General features: G+C 49.9%; 1 protein-coding gene across 2 annotated transcripts; it reads left to right on the forward strand.

Annotated features, from left to right (window-relative positions):
- The first annotated feature begins 47 nt into the window (after positions 1 to 47).
- On the forward strand, positions 48 to 15,064 carry LOC125985968 (cysteine-rich secretory protein LCCL domain-containing 1). Of its 2 annotated transcripts, XM_049749289.1 has the most exons (15): positions 48 to 278; positions 612 to 1,007; positions 7,434 to 7,552; positions 7,864 to 7,996; positions 8,073 to 8,188; positions 8,253 to 8,353; positions 8,431 to 8,610; positions 12,479 to 12,539; positions 12,620 to 12,686; positions 12,754 to 12,884; positions 12,987 to 13,030; positions 13,097 to 13,169; positions 13,236 to 13,311; positions 13,380 to 13,513; positions 14,025 to 15,064. In XM_049749289.1, exons 2-15 carry the CDS (start codon positions 723 to 725, stop codon positions 14,074 to 14,076), a joined length of 1,572 nt encoding a protein of 523 aa, XP_049605246.1. In that variant the 5' UTR covers positions 48 to 278; positions 612 to 722; the 3' UTR covers positions 14,077 to 15,064. The 2 variants fall into 2 exon arrangements, with proteins under 2 accessions (XP_049605246.1, XP_049605247.1); XM_049749290.1 differs by lacking the exon at positions 48 to 278 and having other exon boundaries at positions 866 to 1,007; positions 7,937 to 7,996.
- Positions 15,065 to 24,755: the final 9,691 nt, after the last annotated feature.

Raw genomic sequence — 24,755 nt, forward strand, 5'->3', positions numbered from 1 at the left:
TTGGCAGTGGGCTGGAGGGGGTGGGGCCAGAGGCAGCACCATGCCGGAGAGCTGCTGAGCGGAGGATAAAATGTTGGTAAGCGATGCTTGTAGAGGCTTTGGTGCAAAAAACCTCGAAGAGTCAAAGGTGCAAACTCCAGAAAAGGACAAGCAAATTTTAGAGTCACTGAGCTCTCCACGTCATTCCACCTTTGAAGGTGGATTTAGAACTAACTGCTCCAAACTCTTATTTGTTGCCAGGCTTTCATTCAGTGGACTTCAATTGGATCCATTTGAAGGTAAATTGGAATGAAAAACTCCTTTTGTACAAAGCAGCCGCTTTGCTCCTTGTGCATGCTAGTGATTGCTGATGTTTGCTTTGACTCGTGACAATCTCTGAACACAGCATGCAACCTTGAAGGACTTGGCTCAACTTCTCCCACAGTATCGTACAGCATTGGATACAATGCTGACATTTAAAAAAAAAACATTGTTAGCATGTATTCCAATTATATTAATTAGAGCAGAGGACAGATGGTCCCATTTAAAAGACTTTTATATTGAGCTGGAAGTAAAATGTCTGACATTTCAGAGGATGTCAGATGCAAATTGTTCTTTTTTTTTCTTGCCAGGTCACCGAATCCAATGCTGACGAGTGTATCTCCATCCTAACACCACATCCATCCCACCTTGGCATTTTCTGGGGGTGCGCGTCAACACTGAGATTAAAAAAAGAAAAAAAAATGAGACGCGTGTCATCAAACCGGCCAAGGGGTGTGTCCCGGCTGCCTCCACTGCTCCTCCTGCTGCTATCGCTCGCCCAGAGGGCCGTTTCCATGGCGATGCCACACAACTCCACGGGCTGGCAGCAGATTCTGGACAAGTACTTGGACGAGGATGGCGAGCGGTGGGAGGCCAAGCAGAGGGGGAGGAGGGCCATCGCTGCCAGTGACGCCCAGCTCATACTGGACCTGCACAACAAGCTCCGAAGTCAGGTGTACCCGCAAGCCTCCAACATAGAGTACATGGTGAGTGCCAATTAAGCATGTCTAATTCCGCAAAAAGTAGCTTCGTCACTGTTTTGTGGTGAGGCCAAGGCAATAGAAGTAGTGCTTTGCCACCATCTTGCTGCCAAGGAACACTGTGGAAGTGATTTGAGAGGCTTAATTTAGACACAAGTAGTGCTTTGATGCCTTATTGAAGTATCTATGAGCAATGATAAACCTTTTTTGGGGGATTCTTTTACTCACAGAATTTTTTCCCCCTGACACACGTCTACTACCACATGCTACACTATTATTCTCCACAGTCACCACTTTCTTACCATTTCTCTCCATTGTTGTATGAATGCAACGTAATGTTCTATTCTGAAGTGGAAAATCAAAGACTCCTCATTGAACCGACCCCTAGCGGTGGAAAAGCGGCATAAGTGACCCCAGTCTGAACTTGATAAGTGTACTTGTGGGGCCGTACAATGTTGGGACTGCCACCAGAGCGGCGGGCACTAGTCTCACTCAACACCGTCATACACATTAATACCTAAACATGTGACTTTTGTTTTATCAGAGGAAAAAAAAAATCCACCATCATGCCAATAAATGCATAATTTTACTATCACATGTTTGACTATAGCCTCTTCGTCCCCATGTGAACAGGTATACCTGCGTGTGTGTGTACTCATGCACAACCTGCAAGATCACTTTTCACCTCGGCTTGTTTTAGCAGCTGTCTCTCCCCGAACGCACACGCACGCACGCACACACGCACGCACGCCCCCCCCCCCCCCCCCCCCCCCCCACACACACACACACACACACACGGCCATCTGGAACGCTTGCAAACACGCTACACGTGTAGCTGCCGCCCGACCGCCACCAACAGAATTGGGGCCCGTTAAAAATCAATACAGCATTCAGAAAGTAATGACTTTTTTTAATGGCCCACTTAAAGATCTACTGAACAAAAGGCAGTATTATTCCACGGTGAAGGAAAATAAACAGTTCCTGCTGGGGGCAATTGCTGGACTATGTAATTGTATAATTGAGAGTTTGGATTTGAAGACTGTGTGTGTGTTCGTGTGTGCATGTGTGTGTGTGTGAATGAATTGGGGCTTGGCAGGTCTCTTGTTGAAGCACACTCATGTGGAGAAATGCTGAGCCAGCAACCAGCAGTGAATGGCTCTTTTCTACTGTCTCCTGTTGCAGTTAGCTGTTTTTTCTTGCTTTTCTTTGCTATTTTTTTCTTCTTCTCAACATTCAAGGGGGCACCCAGGGGTGAATTATGGGGAGGAGAGCAACAAGAGGACGTGAGGTTGGAGGGAGAGTTAGCAAAGAATAGGTAAACAGAAACAGGTCGAAAGATGATACACAGAGATTTGAGGAATTGGAAGGAGAGAGGCTTTCAAAGATTTCAACGGCAGATGAGAAAGGCTCAAAAATCAAGTGAGGTGAGGAAAATGTCAAAAAAAAAAAACAATAAGATTGGGGGAGGAACAAAATCAAACGACTTGCTGCACTGTTTTGTCAGTAGAGCTCAGGAATCTCCTCCGTGAGTCGCTACCTTACCGTGGTGGAGGGGTTTGCGTGTCCCAATGATCCTAGGAGCCATGTTGTCTGGGGCTTCATGCCCCTGGTAGGGTCACCCATGGCAAAAGGGTCCTAGGTGAGGGGCCAAAAAAAGCACGGCTCAAAAAGCCCCTTATGAAGAAAAACATATATGGACTCATTTCTTTCACCTGGACAGGGGTCACCGGGGCCCCCCTCTGGAGCCAGGCCTGGAGGTGGGGCTCGAAGGCGAGCGTCTGGTGGCCGGGCCTTCGCCCATGGGACTCGGCCGGGCACAGCCCGAAAAGGAAACGTAAATCCCCCTTTCCATGGGCTCACCACCTGTGGGAGGGGCCAAAGGGGCCGAGTGCATTGTGAGCTGGGCGGCGGCCAAAGGCAGGGACCTTGGCGGTCCGATCCCTGGCTGCAGAAGATGGCTCTTGGGACATGGAATGTCACCTCTCTGGCTGGAAAGTAGCCCGAACTGGTGCGCGAGGCAGAAAAGTTCCGACTAGATATAGCTGGACTTGCCTCCACACACAGTTTGAGTACCGGTACTCGCCCTCTCGAGAGGGGCTGGACTCTCTTCCACTCTGGAGTTGCCCACGGTGAGAGGCGTTGAGCAGGTGTGGGTATACTTATTGCCCCCCAGCTGGGCGCCTGCACATTGGGGTTCACCCCAGTGAACAAGAGGGTAGCCTCCCTCCACCTTCAGGTGGGGGGACGGGTCCTGACTGTTGTTTGTGTCCATGCACCAAACGGCAGCTCAGCGTACCCACCCTTTTGGGGTCCCTTGAGGAAGTGCTGGAGAGCGCTCCTTCTGGGGACTCCATTGTTCTACTGGGTGACTTCAATGTTCACATGCGCAATGACAGTGAGACCTGGAAGGGCGTGTTTGGGAGGAACGCCCCCCGCCCCCGATCTGAACCCGAGCAGTGTTCTATTATTGGACTTCTGTGCTCGACACGGATTTTCTATAATGAACACCATGTTCAAACATAAGGGTGTGCATTTGGCACCAGGACACCCAAGGCTGAAGTTCGATGATCGACTTTGTAGTCGTGTCATCAGATTTGCGGCCGCATGTTTTGGACACTCGGACGAAGAGAGGGGCGGAGCTGTCAACTGATCAACACCTGGTGGTGGGTTGGCTCCGATGGTGGGGGAAGATGCCGGTCCGACCTGGCAGACCCAAACGCTCTGTGAGGGTCTGCTGGGAACGTTTGGCAGAATCCCCTGTCAGGAAGAGCTTCAACTCCCACCTCCGGCAGAGCTTTTCCCACACCCCGGGGGAGGTGGGGGACATTGAGTCCGAGTGGACCATGTTCCGCGCCTCCATTGTTGAGGTGGCCGACCGGAGCTGTGGCTGTAAGGTCGTTGGTGCCTGTCGTGGCGGCAATCCCAGAAGCTGAAGAAGGAGTCTTATCGGGCCGTTTTGGCCTGCGGGACTCTGGAAGCAGCTGACGGATGGCCAAGCGGAACGCGGATTCGAGGAAATTCTGGTCCACCATCCGGTGTCTCAGGAGGGGGAAGCAGTGCAACATCAACACTGTTTACAGTGGGGATGGCGTGCTGCTGACCTCGACTCGGGACATCGTCAGTCGGTGGGGAGAATACTTCGAAGACCTCCTCAATTCCACCTACACGCCTTCCATTGAGGAAGCAGGGCCTGGAGACTCTGAGGCGGACTCTCCAATCTCTGGGGTCGAAGTAACTGAGGTAGTTCAAAAACTCCTCGGTGGCAAGGCCCCGGGGGTTGATGAGATCCGCCCGGAGTTCTTAAAGGCTCTGTATGTTGTGGGGCTGTCATGGATGACACGCCTCTACAACATTGCGTGTACATCGGGGACAGTGCCTCTGGATTGGCAGACTGGGGTGGTGGTTCCCCTCTTTAAGAAGGGGGATCGGACGGTGTGTTCCAATTACAGGGGAATCACACTCCTCAGCCTCCCTGGTAAGGTTTATTCAGGGGTGCAGGAGAGGAGGGTCCGTCGCGAGGTCGAACCTCGGATTCAGGAGGAGCAGTGTGGCTTTCGTCCTGGCCGTGGAACAGTGGACCAGCTCTACACCCTCGGCAGGATCCTCGAGGGTGCATGGGAGTTCGCACAACCAGTCCACATGTGTTTTCTGCACTTGGAGAAGGCGTTCGACCGTGTCCCTTGGGAGGTTCTGTGGAAGGTGCTTCGGGGGTACGGGGTGCCGAGCCAACTGATAAGGGTGGTTCCCTGTCTCACCGATGCCAGAGTTTGGTCCGCATTTCCGGCAGTTGGTTGGATTCGTTCCCAGTGAGGGTTGGACTCCGCCAAGGCTGCCTTTTGTCACCGATTCTGTTCATAATTTTTATGGACAGAATTTCTAGGCACAGCTGAGGCGTTGAGGGGGTCCGGTTTGGGGACCTCAGCATCGCGTCTCTGCTTTTTGCAGACGACGCGGTGCTGTTGGCTTCTTCAGGCCATGCTCTCCAGCTCTCACTGGAGCGGCTCGCAGCCGACTGTGAAGCGGTCGGGATGAGGGTCAGCACCTCCAAATCCGATTCCATGGTCCTGGGTCGGAAAAGGGTGGAATGCCCTCCCCGGATCGGTGATGAGATCCTGCCCCAAGTGGAGGAGTTCAAGTATCTTGGGGTCTTGTTCACGAGTGAGGGGAGGATGGAACACGAGATCGACAGGCGGATCGGTGCAGCGTCGGCAGTAATGCGGACTCTGTACCGGTCTGTCGTGGTAAAGAGAGAGCTGAGCTAAAAGGCAAAGCTCTCAATTTACCGGTCGATTTACGCTCCTACCCTCACTTATGGTCACGAGCTATGGGTCGTGACCGAAAGAACGAGAATCCCGGATACAAGCGGTTGAAATGAGTTTTCTCCGCAAGATGTCCGGGCTCTCCCTTAGAGATAGGGTGAGAAGCTCGGTCATCCGGGAGAGACTCGGAGTAGAGTTGCTACTCCTCCACGTTGAGAGGAGCCAGATGAGGTGGCTCAGGCATCTCATCAGGATGCTTCCTGGACACCTCCCGACAGCTGGCCTGGGAACGCCTAGGGATCCCCCGAGATGAGCTGGATGAAGTGGCTGAGGAGAGGGAAGTCTGGGAGTCCCTCCTAAAGCTGCTGCCCCCACGACCCAACCCCGGATAAGCGGAAGATGGATGGATGGACGGAGCTCAGGAATGAAAGAATTTTACGCATGTTATATCATAAAATTATATAATATAGTATGTATATCATTTTGTGTGTTCTTTGTTTTTGTGCAATGGTGAATGAAAGTCATTTAAAAGTTTGTCAAGTTTGTCAGTCCGTCATGTTTGTCTCATTTTTTGATGCCTGGTAAATTAAGCCCGCTGGCTAAGCGTACCTAAAGTCATTTTAAAAATAGGTCCCTGTAGAGTTTCTTAAAAAAAAAAAAATAAATAAATAAATAAAAAAAATAAAAATAAAAAAAGGGAAAATTCTGCCAACATGAAGAATCTTATTTCCTTTTTTGGCCTGTGTTGCTGGAATGCTGTCACCTCTCAGAAAAGCTCCCAGTGCCACTCTTCGGGAAGACTTCATGTGGCTCCATTTTACTCTGCCAGCTAGCACGCAGATGCAAAGACAAACATCTCTCACACACAAACACACACACATCCGTCAGTTCTGGTTTCAAACCCGGCTGACCATTTGTGGCGATCACCTCCGAGTCTCTACAATAACATCAATTCACCCCCTCACACAATTCACCCACCACACACACATATCCTCCCCCCTCCCCTTCTCGCTCTCTACTTCGCCATCTCGCTCTCCCTTGCCCCCGTGGCTTCGTTCCCATTCTGTCATTATACAACACGGGAGGGTAGAAAAATGATTTCACTTGATAACCAAAATGTTCATGTAACAACTTCACAAACTCAACATGCAACATTTTCACATTACATACTCACAGTAACAACATTCCTAGTAAATCACAATGTCCCACCACAAAGTAAATGCCACGTCATGTTTCACAATAGTTAGGACTGGACATGCACATTTAATTACGGAACAGGAAACCCAAATGCGCAAAGAGTCCATACCCTTTTGGAATGTGACCAGATGGGTTCTGCAAATCACGTGTTAGGTGAAATAAACAACACTGGCACGTGTTTGCAGCCAACGCCATTTTGGTGGACAAATGATCTTCATAAGTGTCAGCGATAGTGCAGAGCTATACGTCAGTGTTTCAACGCGGACGCTATAAAATGCCGGGGGGAGGGGCTCTCATGAGTGTTTGTTTTTATTAAGCTACATGGCTTGCAGACTTCCTGTTTGGAGGTGCAGTCAAAGTTTCTGGAGAGCACCCCAAGTGGGTGACCCCGAGTGGGTGACAGATGGAGGCAGAGGAGCAGGTGTTAAAAGTTGTAGGGAGTCTTGGATGAGATTAGTTTTAAAATTCCATGGCCCCATGTGTGAAATGTGGGGACATGGCCGCTTGGGTTACCAATTTCAACTCTCACGCACACACAGACGTATAAAGTAATTGACTCTTCCAGGAACCGGTTAAGAGACTGAAGGTGAGAGTGAAGGTGTGTCATTAAAATCTGGCATATGGTGTCCTTCAGAGAAAATGTTCAACATCTGGCGTGAGTGTAACATTTTGCATGTTGGGTATATAGGTCAGCGTGTGTGTGTGTGTGTGTGTGTGTGTGTGGGGGGGGGGGGGGGGGGCACTTTTAACATTCCCAGAAAAAAGCAGAAATTGCAACAGGAGTCACCTCAGAGTTAAATTTTCAATTTTCAGTCAAATCTTGATCACAAACATATGGTGGGTATTACCTTTTTTGCATATTATGAGAGACAAGGCAGCTGAGTAGTAATGAATAATTCCAACATATCATTAATGAAAAAAAATAAATAAATAAAAAAATAAAAACATTTTATGTGATCTGGCCTACCTCGTTCAGGAATGGGACACCGAGCTGGAGCGTACGGCGGAGGAGTGGGCCGAGACGTGTCTGTGGGAGCATGGTCCTGCAGGCTTGCTGCCACAGATTGGACAGAATCTGGGCGCCCACTGGGGGAGGTAAATACAAAAAATGTTATCAATATGCAATCAAAGCACTCAAGAAATAAATTAATAACCAAATAAAGATGACTGCATGTGATGGTTTCTAATAGAAAAACAGGCAGCTGGGTTTTAATTGGATAGGGAGGATGTTTCCGGCAATGTGTACTCAAGGGTGGCGAAGCAAAAAAAAAAAAATAATCCCACGACAGCGAATGAACCGTTTTGTGTCAAAAGGCACTACAAGGAAAACCGGCATTAAATATAAATAGCCACCATTGAATATGACAATTGGAATATTAAATCTTATCCGGTCTGATTCCCCGCAGGTATCGCCCCCCCACCTTCCACGTTCAAGCCTGGTATGATGAAGTGAAAGACTTCTCTTTTCCTTACCCCCAGGAGTGTAACCCTTACTGCCCATTCCGATGCTCCGGTCCCGTTTGCACGCATTATACACAGGTATAGCTAAAAACATATTTTCAGGATATTGCCTTTTATTTTTTTTGAAAAGATTAAATACACATTTTATTTACAGTTGGTGTGGGCCACCAGCAGTCGCATTGGCTGCGCGGTCAACTTGTGCCACAACATGAACGTGTGGGGACAGATTTGGGCCAAGGCTGTGTACCTTGTGTGCAACTATTCGCCAAAGTAAGTTGTTAATTTTTTTTTTTATTCTGGCAAGCAGTTTCAAATGGTTCTGTGATCCAAATAGGGGGAACTGGTGGGGCCATGCACCTTACAAACACGGGGTGCCTTGTTCCGCTTGTCCTCCTAGCTATGGAGGCGGCTGCAAGGACAACCTTTGTTATAAAGGTGTGTGTGTGTCGCAATATCAGTCAGCCCCAAGGAGAATTGTTAGCTGTATTGATGATTTCTTATTTTATTCAAAGGTCACGATAGCCACTTCCCTCCGGAGGAAACCGAGGAAAACAACTTTATCGAGCCAGAGGCTACACAGAGTATCCGGTCCCGGGTTTCAAAACCCGAGACTGACGGTGTTCCCGCTCCCGCCACCAAGCCCCCCACTGTTAACCCGCTAAAGAATGAAGTGGTCAACACGCAGCAGATGTGTAAGATGCCATTTGACTGTTGATTCTGGATTTTGTTTCATTGAAAAAAAAGAAAAATGCTTGGGAGGTGGCTCTTAGTATTGTTATGAAATGAGGTCAAAACCAAACGGCTGCTTGATTAGTGCTGAGCCAGCAATAATGGCTTACAAGCACAAATTAAGCTTTGGGCAGAACTGTTATGCTTGTAATTAATCCTAAAGAGCTTTGATGTTCTTGAGCTTTTTATCTGTCATCTTCCTGACTCATCCCGACAGTCGTATCATTACAGATCGTGAGTAACTATTTCAGCTTGATTCTTCCAAGTGCCTGTGCACACTGGTGTGCCGTGAGAGATGTTCAGCTGTGCCGTGGGAAATTGTCCAACATTAATTACGGAGCACATTGTAAACAGGATTGCCAAACCACTGGTCAGTTAGCGCAAGGCCTGGTCAGCCATCTAATCGTGCATGCGTGGCAAATCGGAGAATCTTGAGATTTCATGTTGTGGCATCAGCACATACTCAGTTTATGTGTGTGTTGCTGTGTGCTTTTACTAACAGTGACGCTATTACGGCTGTGGTGCGTTTTCGGTCCAATGGAAATCAGAGCATGTAGTTCAATGGGAGAACCTCGATTGTTCATTTTTCACCAACATAAAATACACAGTCAAGTCGAGACACCTCGACTGTGATAGCCACTCAGCCGCTGTCAGAACAGCAGAGCGTCTTTAAAAGTGACTTTGTTCGTAATGTAACAATATTTATAGCGCTAGTCTAAAACAGTAAACAAAGTCATATTGATTCTTTTGGATTTTGATCACAATCACTTTCAATAGTTTATTCCTTACACTGTCTAAAACCTTTTTCAAAAACTGTCACTTTCATTTACAAAAGAAATACAATTTAAAGAATATAAGAATATCCAATTATTCCACTCTCCATACATTATTAGGAATAGAACTTTACGTCTTTTGTTGTAATTTAACTGATTTCAATATAGAAGATGTCACGTGTGGGCGCTGCCGGTCGCTCGGCCACACCCCCCTATCACCGTGATCACCGACACCTGGCGCTGGCTCATCAGGAAGTCTATGTTAGCGTGACCAGCGCAACTCCAGTTGTCAGCTTGTCTTGTCATCTCCTTGTCCGCATCAGAGCAGAGAGAAAAAGAAAGAAGAGAAGAGAAAAAAAAGAGAGAATAGAAAGAGAAAGAAGAGAAGAGTCCTGTCATCCAGCCACCCACGCTCAGCGAATACAGCCTCGCCCGTCCACTGCTCCAAGACTCCATCGATCTCCTTCCCTTTCACAATAAAGTCTGGTCTGCACATGGCTGCACTGTCCGATCCTTACAGTACAAGCTGACCACCACTATGCAGCCAGCGAGCGATCAGACGGCATTGTGCCGACTGGAGCAAGCGGAGACCGCCGTCAGCAGCCTGTCGGCAGATCTCCAAACCCTGATTTTGATTGGCCAACAACGGCAACATCAAATAAAGCAGCAACGGCAAGAAATGTCGCAGATCCTGGGCAGCCTCCAAGAGCTGTCATTCCATAATTCACCCGTAGACGCTGCCTCGCCCTGTCCCAGACACCAGACAATTCATTGATGTTCCGGAGCCCCACCTGGGTGACCTCGAGAAGTTCAAGTACATTCGGGCTTTCGTGACAGACTGCCGCATCATGTTCGGTCTTCAGCCAGTCACCTTTGCTTCCGAACCAGCCAAGGTGGGATTCGCTTTAAGCCACCTCACGGGCGAGGCACGGCTGTGGGGCCTAGACCACTATGAAAGAGGATCCTCTGCATGTGACAAGTTCGAAGCCTTCGTGGAGGAACTGCTTCAGTTGTTTGATCTAGGCTCCGCCACCGAGGATGCAGCTGAGGAGCTGGCGACGCTGCGCCAGGGTCGTTGCTCGGTGGCCGAATATGCCAGACGTTGGCAGGAAGCTGTCATTGGAACACCCCCGGCCCTGGTAAGCACCTTCCTCCACGGGCTCACGGACTATATGAAGGACGGGATGGTGGTATACGATCGCCCTCGAACCCTGGAGGAGGCAATGGACCTCGCAGCCTGAATTGATCGGCGGATCCGAACACAGCGGCGCGAGCGTCAGCAGAGAGCGTCGCGTGAAACACGCCGCCATTTCCTTTTGTCAGGGTCAGAGCCACCGACCACACCACCAGCTGAGCCAAAGGAGCTGGGACGGGTCCGCCTTCCCGCGGAGGAACGCACTTGATGCCTCACGCTGGGTTTTTGCTTATATTGTGGGAGGGAGGGTCATCGGGCGATTCAATGTCCGTTAAAAGACCAAGCGCTCACGCAACATCAGGGAATCCGCGTGGGTTTGACCGGCGTGCATTCTCCTGGAGCCAGCGCGTTCACACTACAGGCTCTCGTTCGGATCGCTGCGGGTGACAGAGACGCGACATCCTTGGTGGATTCCGAGGTGGAGGGCAACATTATGGACCTGGGGCTGTCTCGTCAATGGGGAGTGAAACTCCTGCCTCTGAGCCCTTCGCCCATGCCATCGATGGTCGGCTGATAGACGAAGTTACTTCCATCACGGAGCCGGTCGGGTTGCGGATTTCCGGTAACCACCATGAAACCATTCAGTTTTTTCTTGTGCCACTCTCAGGACAGCGGCTCATTCTGGGGCACCCCTGGTTGCGCCAGCACAACCCCGTGCTGGACTGGGAGGTGGGAATTGTACGGCAGTGGAGCGATCGCTGCCACCGTTGTTGCCTGAAGGCAGCCACTAGCGCGTCCGGAGAGTCGCCGCACAGTCCCCATCCAGACCTTTCCAAGGTACCAGCTCATTACCATGAACTCGTAGACGTTTTCTGCAAAACCAAGGCGACTGCGTTTCCTCCTCACCGCTCCTATGATTGCGCCATCGACTTGCAACCCGGTACCTCTTCTCCCAAGGACCGCTTATACTCCCTGTCCGCGCCGGAACGCAGGACCATGGAGGAGTACATCCGGGACTCCCTGGCAGCAGGGATCATCCGACCCTCCTCGTCGGGAAGACGTGCATAGACTACCGGGGGCTAAATGACATCACGTTAAGAACCGCTACCCGCTGCCTCTCCTCTCGTCCGCCTTTGAGAGTCTCCAGGGCGCAACCATCTTTACCAAGTTGGATCTCCGTAACGCATACCATCCGAGAGGGAGATGAGTGGAAGACAGCATTCAACACCCTGAGTGGGCACTACGAGTATTTGGTGGTCCCGTTCGGACTGACCAATGCCCCGGGCGTCTTCCAGGCCCTCATCAATGACGTGCTAAGGGACATGCTCAGTCAGTTCGTGTTTGTATACTTGGATGACATTCTCATTTTCTCCCGTTCGCTTCCCGAACACATCAAGCATGTCAGGGCAGTGCTGCGACGCCTCCTCGAGAACTCCCTATTTGTGAAGGCGGAGAGCAGAGAGAAAAAGAAAGAAGAGAAGAGAAAGAGAATAGAAAGAGAAGGAAGAGACGAGTCCTGTCATCCAGCCACCCACGCTCAGCGAATACAGCCTCGCCCGTTCACCGCTCCAAGACTCCATCGATCCCCTTCCCTTTCACAATAAATTCTGGTCGCTCTGCACATGGCTGTACTGTCCGATCCTTACAGAAGCTTAACAGATTTTTGTTGGTGGTGTGCCTCGAGATTTTTTCCAATGAAAAGGTGTGCCGTGAATGAAAAAAGTTTGGGAAACACTGCTTTAGGCGAGCCCAAAAGGGTAAAGAGAGAATTGCTGTGGCTTCCTCTCGACAACCCAAAAGGAGGCCAAGCAGGCTCACATACAAAACACTGTCAAGACTAAGTCCAGTGTACATGTTTCTTCTTATAACCATGCTGAAAAAATATATATACATATATATATTCTTTTTTTTTTTTTTTTGCAGCCCAGCTCGTGACTTGTGACACCAAGCTTCGAGATCAGTGTAAAGGAACTACGTGTAATAGGTAAGGATAAAACAATTTCTGCCCAAGTTAATGCCTAGACATCTTCCCCCCCACCCCCCCCCCCCCCTCCCCCCAAATAGATATGAATGCCCCGCAGGATGTTTAGATTCTACAGGGAAGGTGGTTGGGACAGTTTACTATGAAATGGTGAGTCCCCCATCCATGTTTTCAAGCTACTGGCTAACATTCACGTCTTGTCATCTCATTTCTGCAGCAATCTAGCGTGTGCCGGGCCGGTCTACACGCTGGTGTCATCGATAATGACGGAGGATGGATGGATGTAACGAGACAGGGAAGAATGGACTTTTTCATTAAGTCCAATAAGAATGGAGTCCAGTCACTGGGGTAAGACTTCCAATTCAAATTATTAAAAAAGTCTTGGTAACAAAAACAAAAAAAAAAAAATACAGAAAGTTAATGTAATGTGATGTTTCTTTTTCTGAACAGGAAATATCAGAGTGCTAATTCATTCATGGTATCCAGAGTGGCAGGTATGCTACGAGCTTACATGTGGCTATGCTTTCTTATTGCTCAATTTTTGCCATGTTGCTTTGCAGTTAAAGCGATCACATGTGAAACCACAGTGGCACAACTGTGTCCTTACCAAAGGCCTTCAAAACATTGCCCACGGTATGATCCGCCATATCTTTTTGCCATTAATAAGCATGTCACAGGTTTTATATGTTCCCTTGCTAGGTTATACTGCCCAAGGAACTGTTTAGAGGTGAACCCGCACATATCCAGAGTAATCGGTACCAGGATATACTCTGATGTGAGTATTTTGATCATGCACGCCGGAGTATAAGAGAACCAAATCATTTGTGTGTCTTGTTCCCATAGAAATCCAGTATTTGCCGTGCGGCTGTCCACGCTGGGGTGATCAGGAACAACGCGGGCGGATACATCGACGTCATGCTGGCGGACAAACGGAAACTCTATATCGCATCTAACCAAAATGGCGTTGTCTCGGAAAGGTATTTAAAGTTTATGTTGATTATGGCGGCGCCATATGGACAAAAGCGGTAGTGTTTAATTCATGCTAGGTGGTGTTTTAGCGTAACACAAAAAAATTGTAGTGCTAGCAAAGTCGTCAATGTAGTGACTTGAATTTAATTAAAAAGGCTTGCTCGGAGATTGAAAGGGTCGGTTGCATATCGGGGTGGAAACTAAACGCTTTCAGGTAAAGTGAGCACTTTCTTTCGCCCCGGTGCTCGGCTTTGTGAATTTAATCTTTTCAAGATACAGGCAGCTCATAACCTCTCGTATTGTTCCTATGGGAGAGCAATAAGCATGCCTTTTTGCTTAGAATAATTCATTTCTTGGCAAATACAGTAGAGGTGAGGGGAAAAAAAAGTGAAGAGAAGTACCTAGTTTATCAAAGGAGGGAAATGGCAAAATTCAGACTTCCTATATGTCATCAGCGTCGTTATGTGGCGATGTAAAACGCCGGAAGCTGACTCTTCCCTTTGTCTTTTTTATATCCAGTCTTCAGAATCCTCCCGGCGGGAAGGCGTTCCGGGTATTCGCCGTCATTTGAGTGACTGACTCCGCCCGCCATCAATAACATGCGACATGCCCAAACGGAGAGCTCACTCTAGCTTGTGAATAAGGCGCTAATCAAAGCCTGAAATGTTTTCTTGCCTTGGCTATACTGGCAGGGTATTAGAGGTTGTCGCCATGACAACGTAAACAAACACTTGACACATATATGAGGAGAAGCTGTGTGCACACAGCAGCCACAGGATTTGGTCAGCTTTTGTGGGAAATTATTTTAAAGTGTAAAGATATGAATGGATGAATGGTTTGCTCAATTTGTTTAATGTTTGTTTTATTTTTTGTGCCTTTTTAACAACTATCTGTAGGTTGAGTTTATTTTTTATGAAACAATTCACCAAATATATAATTAAATAAAAATGTATGATATATCATTTTAGTGGCACTTATATCATTTTACTTGTCTGCCACATTTTTACTGGTGATCTTTAAAAAAGGTTTGTGCTAGATGTGGTATTTTGTTAAAAATGTACGAGGGGAAAAAAATGTAATTTTATTTTTATATGGTCATGCTATTGATTTCTTCAGTATGGTATATAAAGAATGCTGCTTTATATATATATATATATATATATATATATATATATATATATATATATATTAAAAAGCACTTGTCCCGCTGGCAGACTGTTTTATTCAAAACCTAAACATGTTTGACATTATTTTTGTCCGAATATTTTATCCCCGCCCATCCAAAAAGCTATTTTGCCGTGAAATCTGTAACTCTGATTATGTAACACTTTGTCCTTCACAATTGTTATTCCTGTCCTTTATTATTGTGTGAAGGCGAAGGCTTTCACACTATTGTTATTCGACTATTTTATTCCGCCCACCTTTTTGACGCTTCAAGGGCATGTAAAGACACTATGGGGTTCCAAAATGTATTTGATAAAGATGGACTTGTATTTTTGGAAACTGTTGTTAATTTTGGAATAAAATTGCGAATTGAGGAGTAATCAATGAAAAATCAACGGTTTGTATGTGATTGTTGAAGTTCATCCCGGAAATTGCCGAAGTGACTGTGACGTAGATTATAGGAGCCCGAGCGTTGCCGAGTTACTTAGCCCATGTAAGCATAATGGTGGATACAGAAGTGGAAGCGATGTCGTTTATTTACAAATAGTGAAGCGATGTCGTCTGACGAATCTCCCTCAGATGATTCTTCACCTTCTGACGAAAATGAAGAAGAGTATGATTTCTTTCTTGAGGTACAAGGCTAGCCATTTGAACCAGTGAGAAGTACCCCAGTGACTGAAGCATCGCAAAACGAAGGCGCGGAAGGTACAGCCGGATCGAGAGAAAATCAATGGCTATATACTGATACTGTTTTGGGTGTCCAATTTAATAAATTCTAAGAAAGTTGCAAAGAAAATTACTTTTAATAATATATTCGGCAACATATTTTTTTATAGGGTAGAAAACAGTAGGAAAATTTATTTTTAGGATGGGAAAACCCATGAACGATTATTACTTTGGTATGCTAATTCTTATTTTCCCTTTGCACACAGTATGTTACTACCGAAGTTACACCTATAGTTATAAGCCTAAACTTTTTTAATTTTCAAATAACATAAAGGTAACATTTTATTATTATTATTATTTTCATACCCCAAGAATCTCCCTTTTGGCAATTGCACGGCTCTGTCTTGGCACTTTTGGGGGGGGGGGGTGAACTTGGGGGGGCTCCGTTGTCTCTATTATGCTTATATGTGAAGTATTGGAGATAAAACACCATCAATCGGTAAACAATGGGGGGAGTCCTATCATGTGATCCTTGTTCATGACAAGGGAAGGAAAGACCGAGAAATACACACAAATTTTATTTCAAATGCTATAATATTATTTGGATACAGGTGAATATAATCGAACATTCTGAATGGTTTTTAAAACATGTTAAAGGTGCCTTTGCATAGACCAGTGGTCGGCAAATAGGGGCCCGCGGGCCAATTTTGGCCCGCCATCTATTCTGTCTGGCCCGCGAGATGACGTTAATATGATGTATTAAAAAAAAAAAATTAAAAAAATATTTTTTTTCAATCCCATATTTTCTTAAAAGAAAAAAAGCAATCCCAACAAATTCGAAAACATTTATTGGGGTATGATAGTCCTTAGTGCCAACAACAGGTGGAACATCCTGTTTCAGTTATCCATGACGCACAGGTCGGAACAGTATTGGCACGCGAGTGCACGTAATCTTATGCAAAAAAAAAAGTGTACTGTCTCCCCCCTCCAGTGGGCAAGGTAAAAAATTGTCTATATTTCGTTAGATTAACAACATAACAAGGTCTGTTCAAATGTAAAAAGGCCCACTTAAAATAAAACACAAAGAAAAGTCAAAGTCAAAGTCAAAGTCTCCTTTATTGTCAATTCCTCCGCATGTCAAGACACACAAAGAGATCGAAATTACGTTTCTCACTATCCCAGGGTGACAAGACAGAGTTCACAACGCACATACAAGTAAACAACACAGGAAAAATAACACAAGAAGTCAACATCAATGAACAATAAGCGTGATAGCACGCTAGCCGCTCCCGATGCACAGCAGAGTCCGGTTCGTGGATCCCAGCCGTCATCGGGCAGTAGGCGGGGGACACCTTGAATCGGTTGCCAGCCAATCGCAGGGCACACAGAGACAAACAACCATTCGCACTCGCACTCACACCTACGGACAATTTGGAGTGATCAATCGGCCTACCAAGCATGTTTTTGGGATGTGGGAGGAAACCGGAGTGCCTGGAGAAAACCCACGCGGGCTCGGGGAGAACATGCAAACTCCGCACAGGGAGGGCCGGAGGTGGAATCGAACCCGCACCCTCCTAACTGTGAGGCGGACGTTCTACCCAGTGCGCCACCGAGCCAGCTTAAATAAATAAGATCAAATAATATATGTTAGGTTCAAAGTGCTAACTGAATATCTGAATAAGAGAAAAGGATCAGCAGACAAAAAACAAGTGAGGCAGAATATTGAGTCTTTTCTCGCGAGGAGTGCATTCAGACTTACAGCAATCCGACTACACTAAAAATCTGTTTTACACTCCTCGCTCTTTTTATTTGGAATGCCCTACCCACAGTGTGAGACGATTAGCCCTTAGGGGGGGGGGGGGGAAGAGATTGTGGCTTCGTGTCGTAAGAAACAAAAAGTAACGCACAAAGTGTTGCGTGCAGATATGGCTATATCAGCAAAACAGTTTAAGCGATATTCTGAGAGATAAAAAGAGAAAGTGTCGTTCTTTAACAAAGATCAGAAGGTTCATGACGCATTGTTTGACGTGTTGTTTTCACGATCTGTTCTGGTAGACGCTGAGCTGTCAGCAGCATCTTGTTTGACACAACCGTCATCTCGCCCCTGACCCAGCCGTAATCCTTCTGTTCTGTTGTACAAGATAAGAATAAGCAAGGCAAAGCAGCAAGCATACTGAACAGTAATATTGTGAATAAGTACTCATTAGAGAACGCATGATAACATATATATACAATTTTTCTAACAATATATAACTGTCATTTTTGTTTAACTATTTAAAAAGGCCAGTAGGCTACTCACTTAATGGGAAAAGTGGCTCCTCCCTTTGGTCACAATTTTGTGGATGTCGGGCGACAGGGATGTCACTTTTATCCTCAAGCTTGCATTGGTCAGATGCTTCCTCTCGTGTGTTTTGATTGCATTCATTGACGAAAAGCCTGACTCACACGTGTAGGTAGATGGAAACATCGTCAGCACATAAAGGGCAAGTTTCTTGATCCCCATGTACTCTTCTGAGCATCCGATCCAGAAATCCTCCACGGAATGCGCACTAAAGGCATCACGGACGAGGGAGCTTGACTGGAAATCGATTAGCTCCAACTGTAGCGTTGCCTCGTCCAATGAGCTCATGGTTGTTTAGGCCAGTGAGGAGAATTCCTCGCTTCGCGTGGACAATGGGTCACGGACAAAGCCAACAATTTCCCTTGGGACACAGTAGTCTTGGAACCTCAACTGAAAGTTGTCCCGTAGCTTGTCAAGGAATTCAGTCATAATTCCTGTCACTCGCCGCCCTCCCTGTGATTTTAATGTTGCAAAGTGCAAGAGCCTTTCACTTGCTGGATCAGACTGGAAGAACTCCAGCTTCCTTGTAAACGAATCCATCTTCTCGATCAGGTCCACAATGGCTTTCCCTCTCCCTTGTTGTTGCAGGTTCAGCTGGTTAAGATGGTCAAAAATATCAATGTTTGAGATGGACATTTCCCCTTATAAAAAGGCCAAGTGGTCGTCTGAAGCACGCATCCCGCTCATTCGCAGGAAGGTTTTCACTTGCTCTAGTAGCGCACAGAAGCGCTCCAGTGCCTTTCCTTTATTTAATCAGCGAACGTCATTGTGAAGTGGCAGATCCTCGTAGCAGGCCTCTGACTCAGCAACAAGTTGGTGAAAAAGACGGTGCTGAGTGCTTGATGCACCCCGGACAAAATTAATGACTCGCATCACTTTATCCATAACACTCTTCAGCTCGCCATTGAGTCTGGCGCACAGGACACTGGTGAATTAGGCAATGTAGTGCGTGCATCTGTGGTGCTATTTCCTTCAATCGGGCCACCAGACCTCTGTGGCAACCAACCATGGCAGGTGCACTATCTGTCACAATGAGGTTTATTTTCTCAAATGGTATTGCATAGTGTTTAAATAATTCCTCCACTTTGGCAAATATAACATCCCCAGTAGCGTTCCCTTCTAATGGAATCCCTGAACTCCTTCCCATCAAAATACCGCACGTAGATGCACATCTGACTGATATCAGTGTTGTCTGTACTCTCGTCAATGGCAACGGAAAAGTAATTGGCCTGACTCAGGCCACTCATAATTGATCCGCGCACATTGTCAGATAGTGTTAAGGATCGGACAGTACAGCCAAGTGCGTAGCGACGGACTTTATTGGAGAAGGGGAGGATGGGAACAGCTGGCGCTGGAGCGGCGATCGGGCTGGAGAGGACAAACGATTCTGCAGGGGTTTCAAATAGTCAAGCGAGTCAGTATCTTCGGGACTGATGAGCGAAGCAGCATCAAGGGACAGACTGACACTCGGGTCTGCGCTGGCGGCGCTGATATAGCGCTGTCCATGAACCCGTGGCAGGTGACGGTGATTTCGCTGACAGGGGGGCGTGGTCCTGTCGCAGGTGGCACCAGCACGTGACAGAACCCCCCCCACAAGGGACGTCCCCAGGAACCGAAAACAACAAAACAAAAAAAAAAAAAAGGAAGGCAATACCCCGGGTGGCCAGGTGGAGGGGTCAGCACACCGCCGAAACGTCCGACACCTCGCCAGACGCAGGATCGACGGACGCGGGGGCAGAAGACCCGGGTACCGGCGGACAAGACAAGCCCTCGGCGCGGGCCCGGTTGGTCCGGATGACAGCGATGGAACTTCGTGATGAGCGAACGGTCGAGTATCCAGCGGCTCGGAACCCAGGAGCGGTGCGCGTCGTCATAACCCTCCCAATCCACGAGGTATTGTAGGCCACGACCACGCCGCCGCGATCGGAGCAGGGAGCGGACAGCGTAAGCCGGACCCCCATCGACGAGCTGGGGCGGCGGCGGCGGAACGGGCGCCGGCGCCAACGCGCTCTCATGGATGGGCCGCACACGGGACACGTGGAACGTGGGATGAACCTTCATGGAGTCCGGAAGGAGCAGACGGACTGCGGCCGGGCCAATCACCTTCTGAATAGGGAACGGTCCAACAAAGCGTTTGCGGGATCCCGCTCGCAGCGGCAAATCCCGCGTCGAGAGCCACACACGCTGCCCCACTCTGTACTCCGGAGCCGGCGTCCGGTGCTTGTTCGCCTGCCGGGCGTAGCCTGAAACAGAGCGGAGAAGAGTGACCCGGGCCCTCGCCCAGGCACGATGACAACGGCGGACACAAGCCTGGGCCGACGGGCACGCCGCACCACGCTCCTGGTGGGCGAACAAGGGTGGCTGGTACCCGAAGACGCAGTGGAAAGGCGAAAGTCCCGTGGCCGAGCTGGGGAGGGAATTGTGAGCATACTCCACCCAGGGAAGCTGTTGGACCCACCCGCGCTGGTCCCCGGCGGCCATGCATCGGAGAGACCTGCCCAGTTCCTGGTTCAGGCGCTCCGCTTGACCATTGGACTGAGGGTGAAACCCCAATGAGAGGCTGGCCGTGGCGCCGAGGAGTCGGCAGAACTCCGTCCAGAAGGTGGAGGCGAATTGAGGACCTCGGTCCGACACGATGTCCTGTGGGAGACCGTGGTGACGAAACACCTCCCGCACCATGATGGACGCAGTCTGCTTCGCAGATGGGAGCTTAGGCATCTTGCTGAAACGGTCCACCACCGTGAGGACCACCGTGTTTCCCTCAGAGGGGGGGAGGCCCGTGACAAAGTCGATTGACAGGTGAGACCAGGGACGCTGGGGAACCGGCAAGGGTTGAAGCAGCCCGGCCGGAGGACGAGTAGACGTCTTGTAGCGGTTACAAATTGAGCAGGCTCTGACGTAATCACTGGTGTCCACTTGCCAGGTTGGCCACCAGAAACGCTGTGCCACAACGTACCTCGTGCGTGCAGCGCCGGGATGACAGGCCAGGCGTGAGTCGTGCGCCCATTGCAGCACGGACGATCGCAGGCCTTCAGGGACGAACAGGCGACCCTCCGGGCAGTTGCTGGGGCCGGGTTGATCGCGGGATGCGGCTTCCACTTGGCGTTCGATCTCCCATGTAAGAGCCGCCACCCGACCTGAGCTCGGGAGGATAGTGGGAGGCGGACCCTGTCCCTCCTCCCCACCAGGAAACAAACGCGACAGGGCGTCCGCCTTCGCGTCACGGGAACCCGGTCTGTAGGAAAGAGAGAACTCAAACCGGTCAAAGAACAGAGCCCACCGTGCTTGTCTCGCGTTCAGTCTCTTGGCCGATCTCAGATACTCTAAGTTGCGGTGGTCGGTTCAGACAATGAACGGGGTGGTGGCACCCTCCAGCCAATGCCGCCACTCCTCCAAAGCCAACTTGACGGCGAGGAGCTCCCGATTACCGATGTCATAGTTCCGTTCTGAGGCTGACAAACGGCGAGAAAAGAAGGCGCACGGGTGGAGACGATCGTCTTGGCGGCTACGTTGAGACAACACCGCCCCGACACCCACGTTCGAGGCGTCCACTTCGACCACGAACTGTCTGTCGGGATCGGGAACTCTGAGGATGGGAGTGGATGTGAACCTCCTCTTAAGCTCCTGAAATGCCTGTTCCGCCCTTTCTGTCCATTTGTACGGGGAGGCGGGGCTGGTAAGGGCGGTGAGTGGCGCGGCCGCCGTGCTGTATCCACGGATAAAACGGCGATAGAAGTTCGCGAATCCTAAGAATTGTTGCAGCCGCTTGCGTGTCTCGGGAACAGGCCATGACGTGACCGCCTCCACTTTCCCAGGGTCCATTTCGATGGATCCCTCACGCACCACGTAGCCGAGGAATTTGACAGAGGAGGCGTGGAACTCGCACTTCTCTGCCTTCACGTAGAGCGAATTCTCTAGGAGGCGTCGCAGCACCGCCCCAACATGCTTGATGTGCTCAGGGAGCGAGCGGGAGAAGATGAGGATGTCGTCCAAATAAACGAACACGAATTTGTCCAGCATGTCTCGTAACACGTCGTTTATTAGGGACTGGAAAACCGCTGGGGCGTTGGTGAGCCCAAACGGAACCACCAAGTACTCGTAGTGTCCGCTCGGGGTGTTGAAAGTCGTCTTCCACTCGTCTCCCTCCGGGATGCGGATCAGGTGGTAGGCGTTGCGAAGATCCAGCTTTGTGAAGATGGTGGCACCCTGAAGGCTCTCAAAGGCAGAAGAAAGAAGAGGCAGAGGGTATCGGTTCTTTACAGTGATCTCGTTTATTCCCCGGTAGTCGATACACGGGCGGAGCGTGCCCTCCTTCTTCTTCACGAAGAAAAACCCCGCTCGCGCAGGTGAAGAGGACGGCCGTATGATACCGGCTGCCAGGGACTCCCGGATGTATTCCTCCATAGACCGGCGCTCAGGAGCGGACAGGGAGTAGACGCGTCCCTTGGGAGGGAAGGTGCCGGGCAACAGGTCGATGGCGTAATCGTAGGACCGGTGTGGAGGAAGAGAAGCGGCCCTGGCTTTACTAAAAACCTCCTTGAGTTTGTGATAAAATGCTGGGACATTGGAGATGTCGGGACTGTACCTGGGCGGGGCTCTGCCGAGTGGGCTGGTGGCCGCCTTCAGGCACACTCGATGGCAGCGTTCGCTCCACTGCCGAACAACCCCCACCTCCCAGTCCAGCACCGGGTTGTGCTGCCGGAACCAAGGGTGCCCCAGTATGAGCTGCTGTCCTGGGAGGGAAAGAAGAAAAAACTGGATGGTCTCGTGGTGATTGCCGGAGAGCAGTAACTTAACTGGTTCCGTCACGAAAGCCACCTCGCCAATCAGACGGCCATCAATGGCACGCGCGGGAATGGACGGGCTCAGAGGGAGGAAGCCGACACCCCACTGACGCGCCAGGCTAATGTCCATGATGTTCCCCTCCGCGCCGGAATCCACCAAGGCCGCCACGTTCTGGTCGCCCGCCGCAAGCTGGACACGTGCCTGCAGCGTGAGCGTGCTGGGACTGGGAGAGCCGGTGCTGGTCGAGCTCACGCGGATCCCCCGACGCCGCGTGAGCTCCGTCCTTTTAACGGGCACCCCGCCACCCGATGACCCCCCTCCCCACAGTAAAAACACAAGCCCAGTGAGAGGCGTCGACGGTGCTCCTCCGAGGGAACCCGAGCCCCTCCCAGATCTATGGGCTCGGCGGCGAGTGGTGTGGTTAACAGGTCCCCAGCAGACGGAGGAATGTGACCACGCGGGTTCCGCGGGGACCTCCTCTCCCGATCGCGCCGCCGCGTCCGGATCCGCCGGTCTACTCGGGCCACCAAGTCCATCGCGCCCTTCAGGGTTCGCGGGCGATCGTAAGACACCAGTTCGTCTTTCATATACTCAGCAAGGCCGTTTAGGAATGTGCTAACGAGCGCCGGCGTGTTCCATCCGCTGCTGCCGGCCAACGTCTAGAACTTAAGGGCGTACTCCGCGACCGATCGGCTACCTTGACGCAGCGTCGCCAGTTCCTCGGCGGCGTCTTCGGCGGCGGATCCCAGGTCGAACAGGCAGAGCAATTCCTCCGCGAAGGCGTCGAAGGAATCGCAAGCTGGGGCCATCCTTTCATATTCGGCCAGACCCCACAGCCGCGCCTCGCCCGTGAGGTGGGTTAAAACGAACCCGACCTTGGCTGCTTCTGACGCAAACGTGACGGGCTGGAGGCTGAACATTATGCGACAGTTGGTCACGAATGCCCTCACGTGCTTGGGATCGCCGTTGAACTTCTCGATGTTGCTGAGGCGGGGCTCCGGGACGTCCACGAGCCTCCTGGCCTCGGCAGACGGGCGGTGCGGGGGTGCCGTGACAGCCGGGGACGCAGCCACCGACAGTCTCTGGAGGGCTTGGGCCATCTCCTGCTGCTGTAGCTGTTGTTGCTGACCAACCTCGATCAGGTGCCGGATGTCGGCAGACAGGCTGCTGATGGCGGTCTCGGCTCGGTCCAGTCGGCTCGATGCCGTATCGTCGTTCGCTGGCTGCATAGCGTTGGTCAGTCTGTACTCTTAAGGACCGGACAGTACAACCAAGTGCGTAGCGACGGACTTTATTGGAGAAGGGGAGGATGGGAACAGCTGGCGCTGGAGCGGCGATCGGGCTGGAGAGGACAAACGATTCTGCGGGGGTTTCAAATAGTCAAGCGCGTCAGTATCTTCGGGACTGATGAGCGAAGCAGCATCAAGGGACAGACTGACACTCGGTCTGCGCTGGCGGCGCTGATATAGCGCTGTCCATGAACCCGTGGCAGGTGACGGTGATTCCGCTGACAGGGGGGCGTGGTCCTGTCGCAGGTGGCACCAGCACGTGACAGATAGGCTCTCTATGCATCGGGAAGCTGACCTCGCTGAGAGCGGCATTTGTTTCACAGAGGCATTCACTCCATCCATGGACTTATCAGTAACCAGCTCCTCCAAAACAGCCACCACCACTTCCTTAAAAACCTCTGCGTCCGTAAATGGTTTGTTGTGACGGGTAAGAATCCATGCTGCTTTAAGGGATGCACTTGTAACCCTCTGCTGCTCGGTGAGTGACCTGACAGGTATTTTGTTTCTGTGTGCATATCTGGCCTACAATGCTTTAATTTTATTCGTTCTGTCAAGTGGCATGGTGGTACAAGATGGTGTAAAATTGGGTATTGAATTTGGCGCAGGCACATTGGCTATCCCAAAACATGTAGTAGTTCCAAAATTTCACCAGGAGATTGTTAGAGATTTGCTCACTCCAACTTATTTTGCAAGAACCACACGGGAGACAAGTAAGTCCTTTTAGACACCTGCAGGTGGAGAGTCCATTTGTCGCTGTGCGTACAGCGATGTTCGAATGGAGGTCTGAACTCTCCACCCTGCAAGGGCATATTTATTAAGAGAAACAGAGTGGGGGTATGAGTAGGCTGAATAGAAAGCCCTTGTCCTCTAGTCTAAACATATCAGGGGATGTTTTACGACCTTGTGATAAAGAGGGCAAGGTAGGGTATTTATTACCTGTTGCATTCCAACATAAGCATAAAACTACTCCAGCTAGGTTATTTATTACAGGTTGCATTCCAACAT

This window comes from Syngnathus scovelli, chromosome 18 (assembly GCF_024217435.2).
Source record: "Syngnathus scovelli strain Florida chromosome 18, RoL_Ssco_1.2, whole genome shotgun sequence".
In the NCBI taxonomy this organism is placed as follows: Eukaryota; Metazoa; Chordata; class Actinopteri; order Syngnathiformes; family Syngnathidae; genus Syngnathus; species Syngnathus scovelli.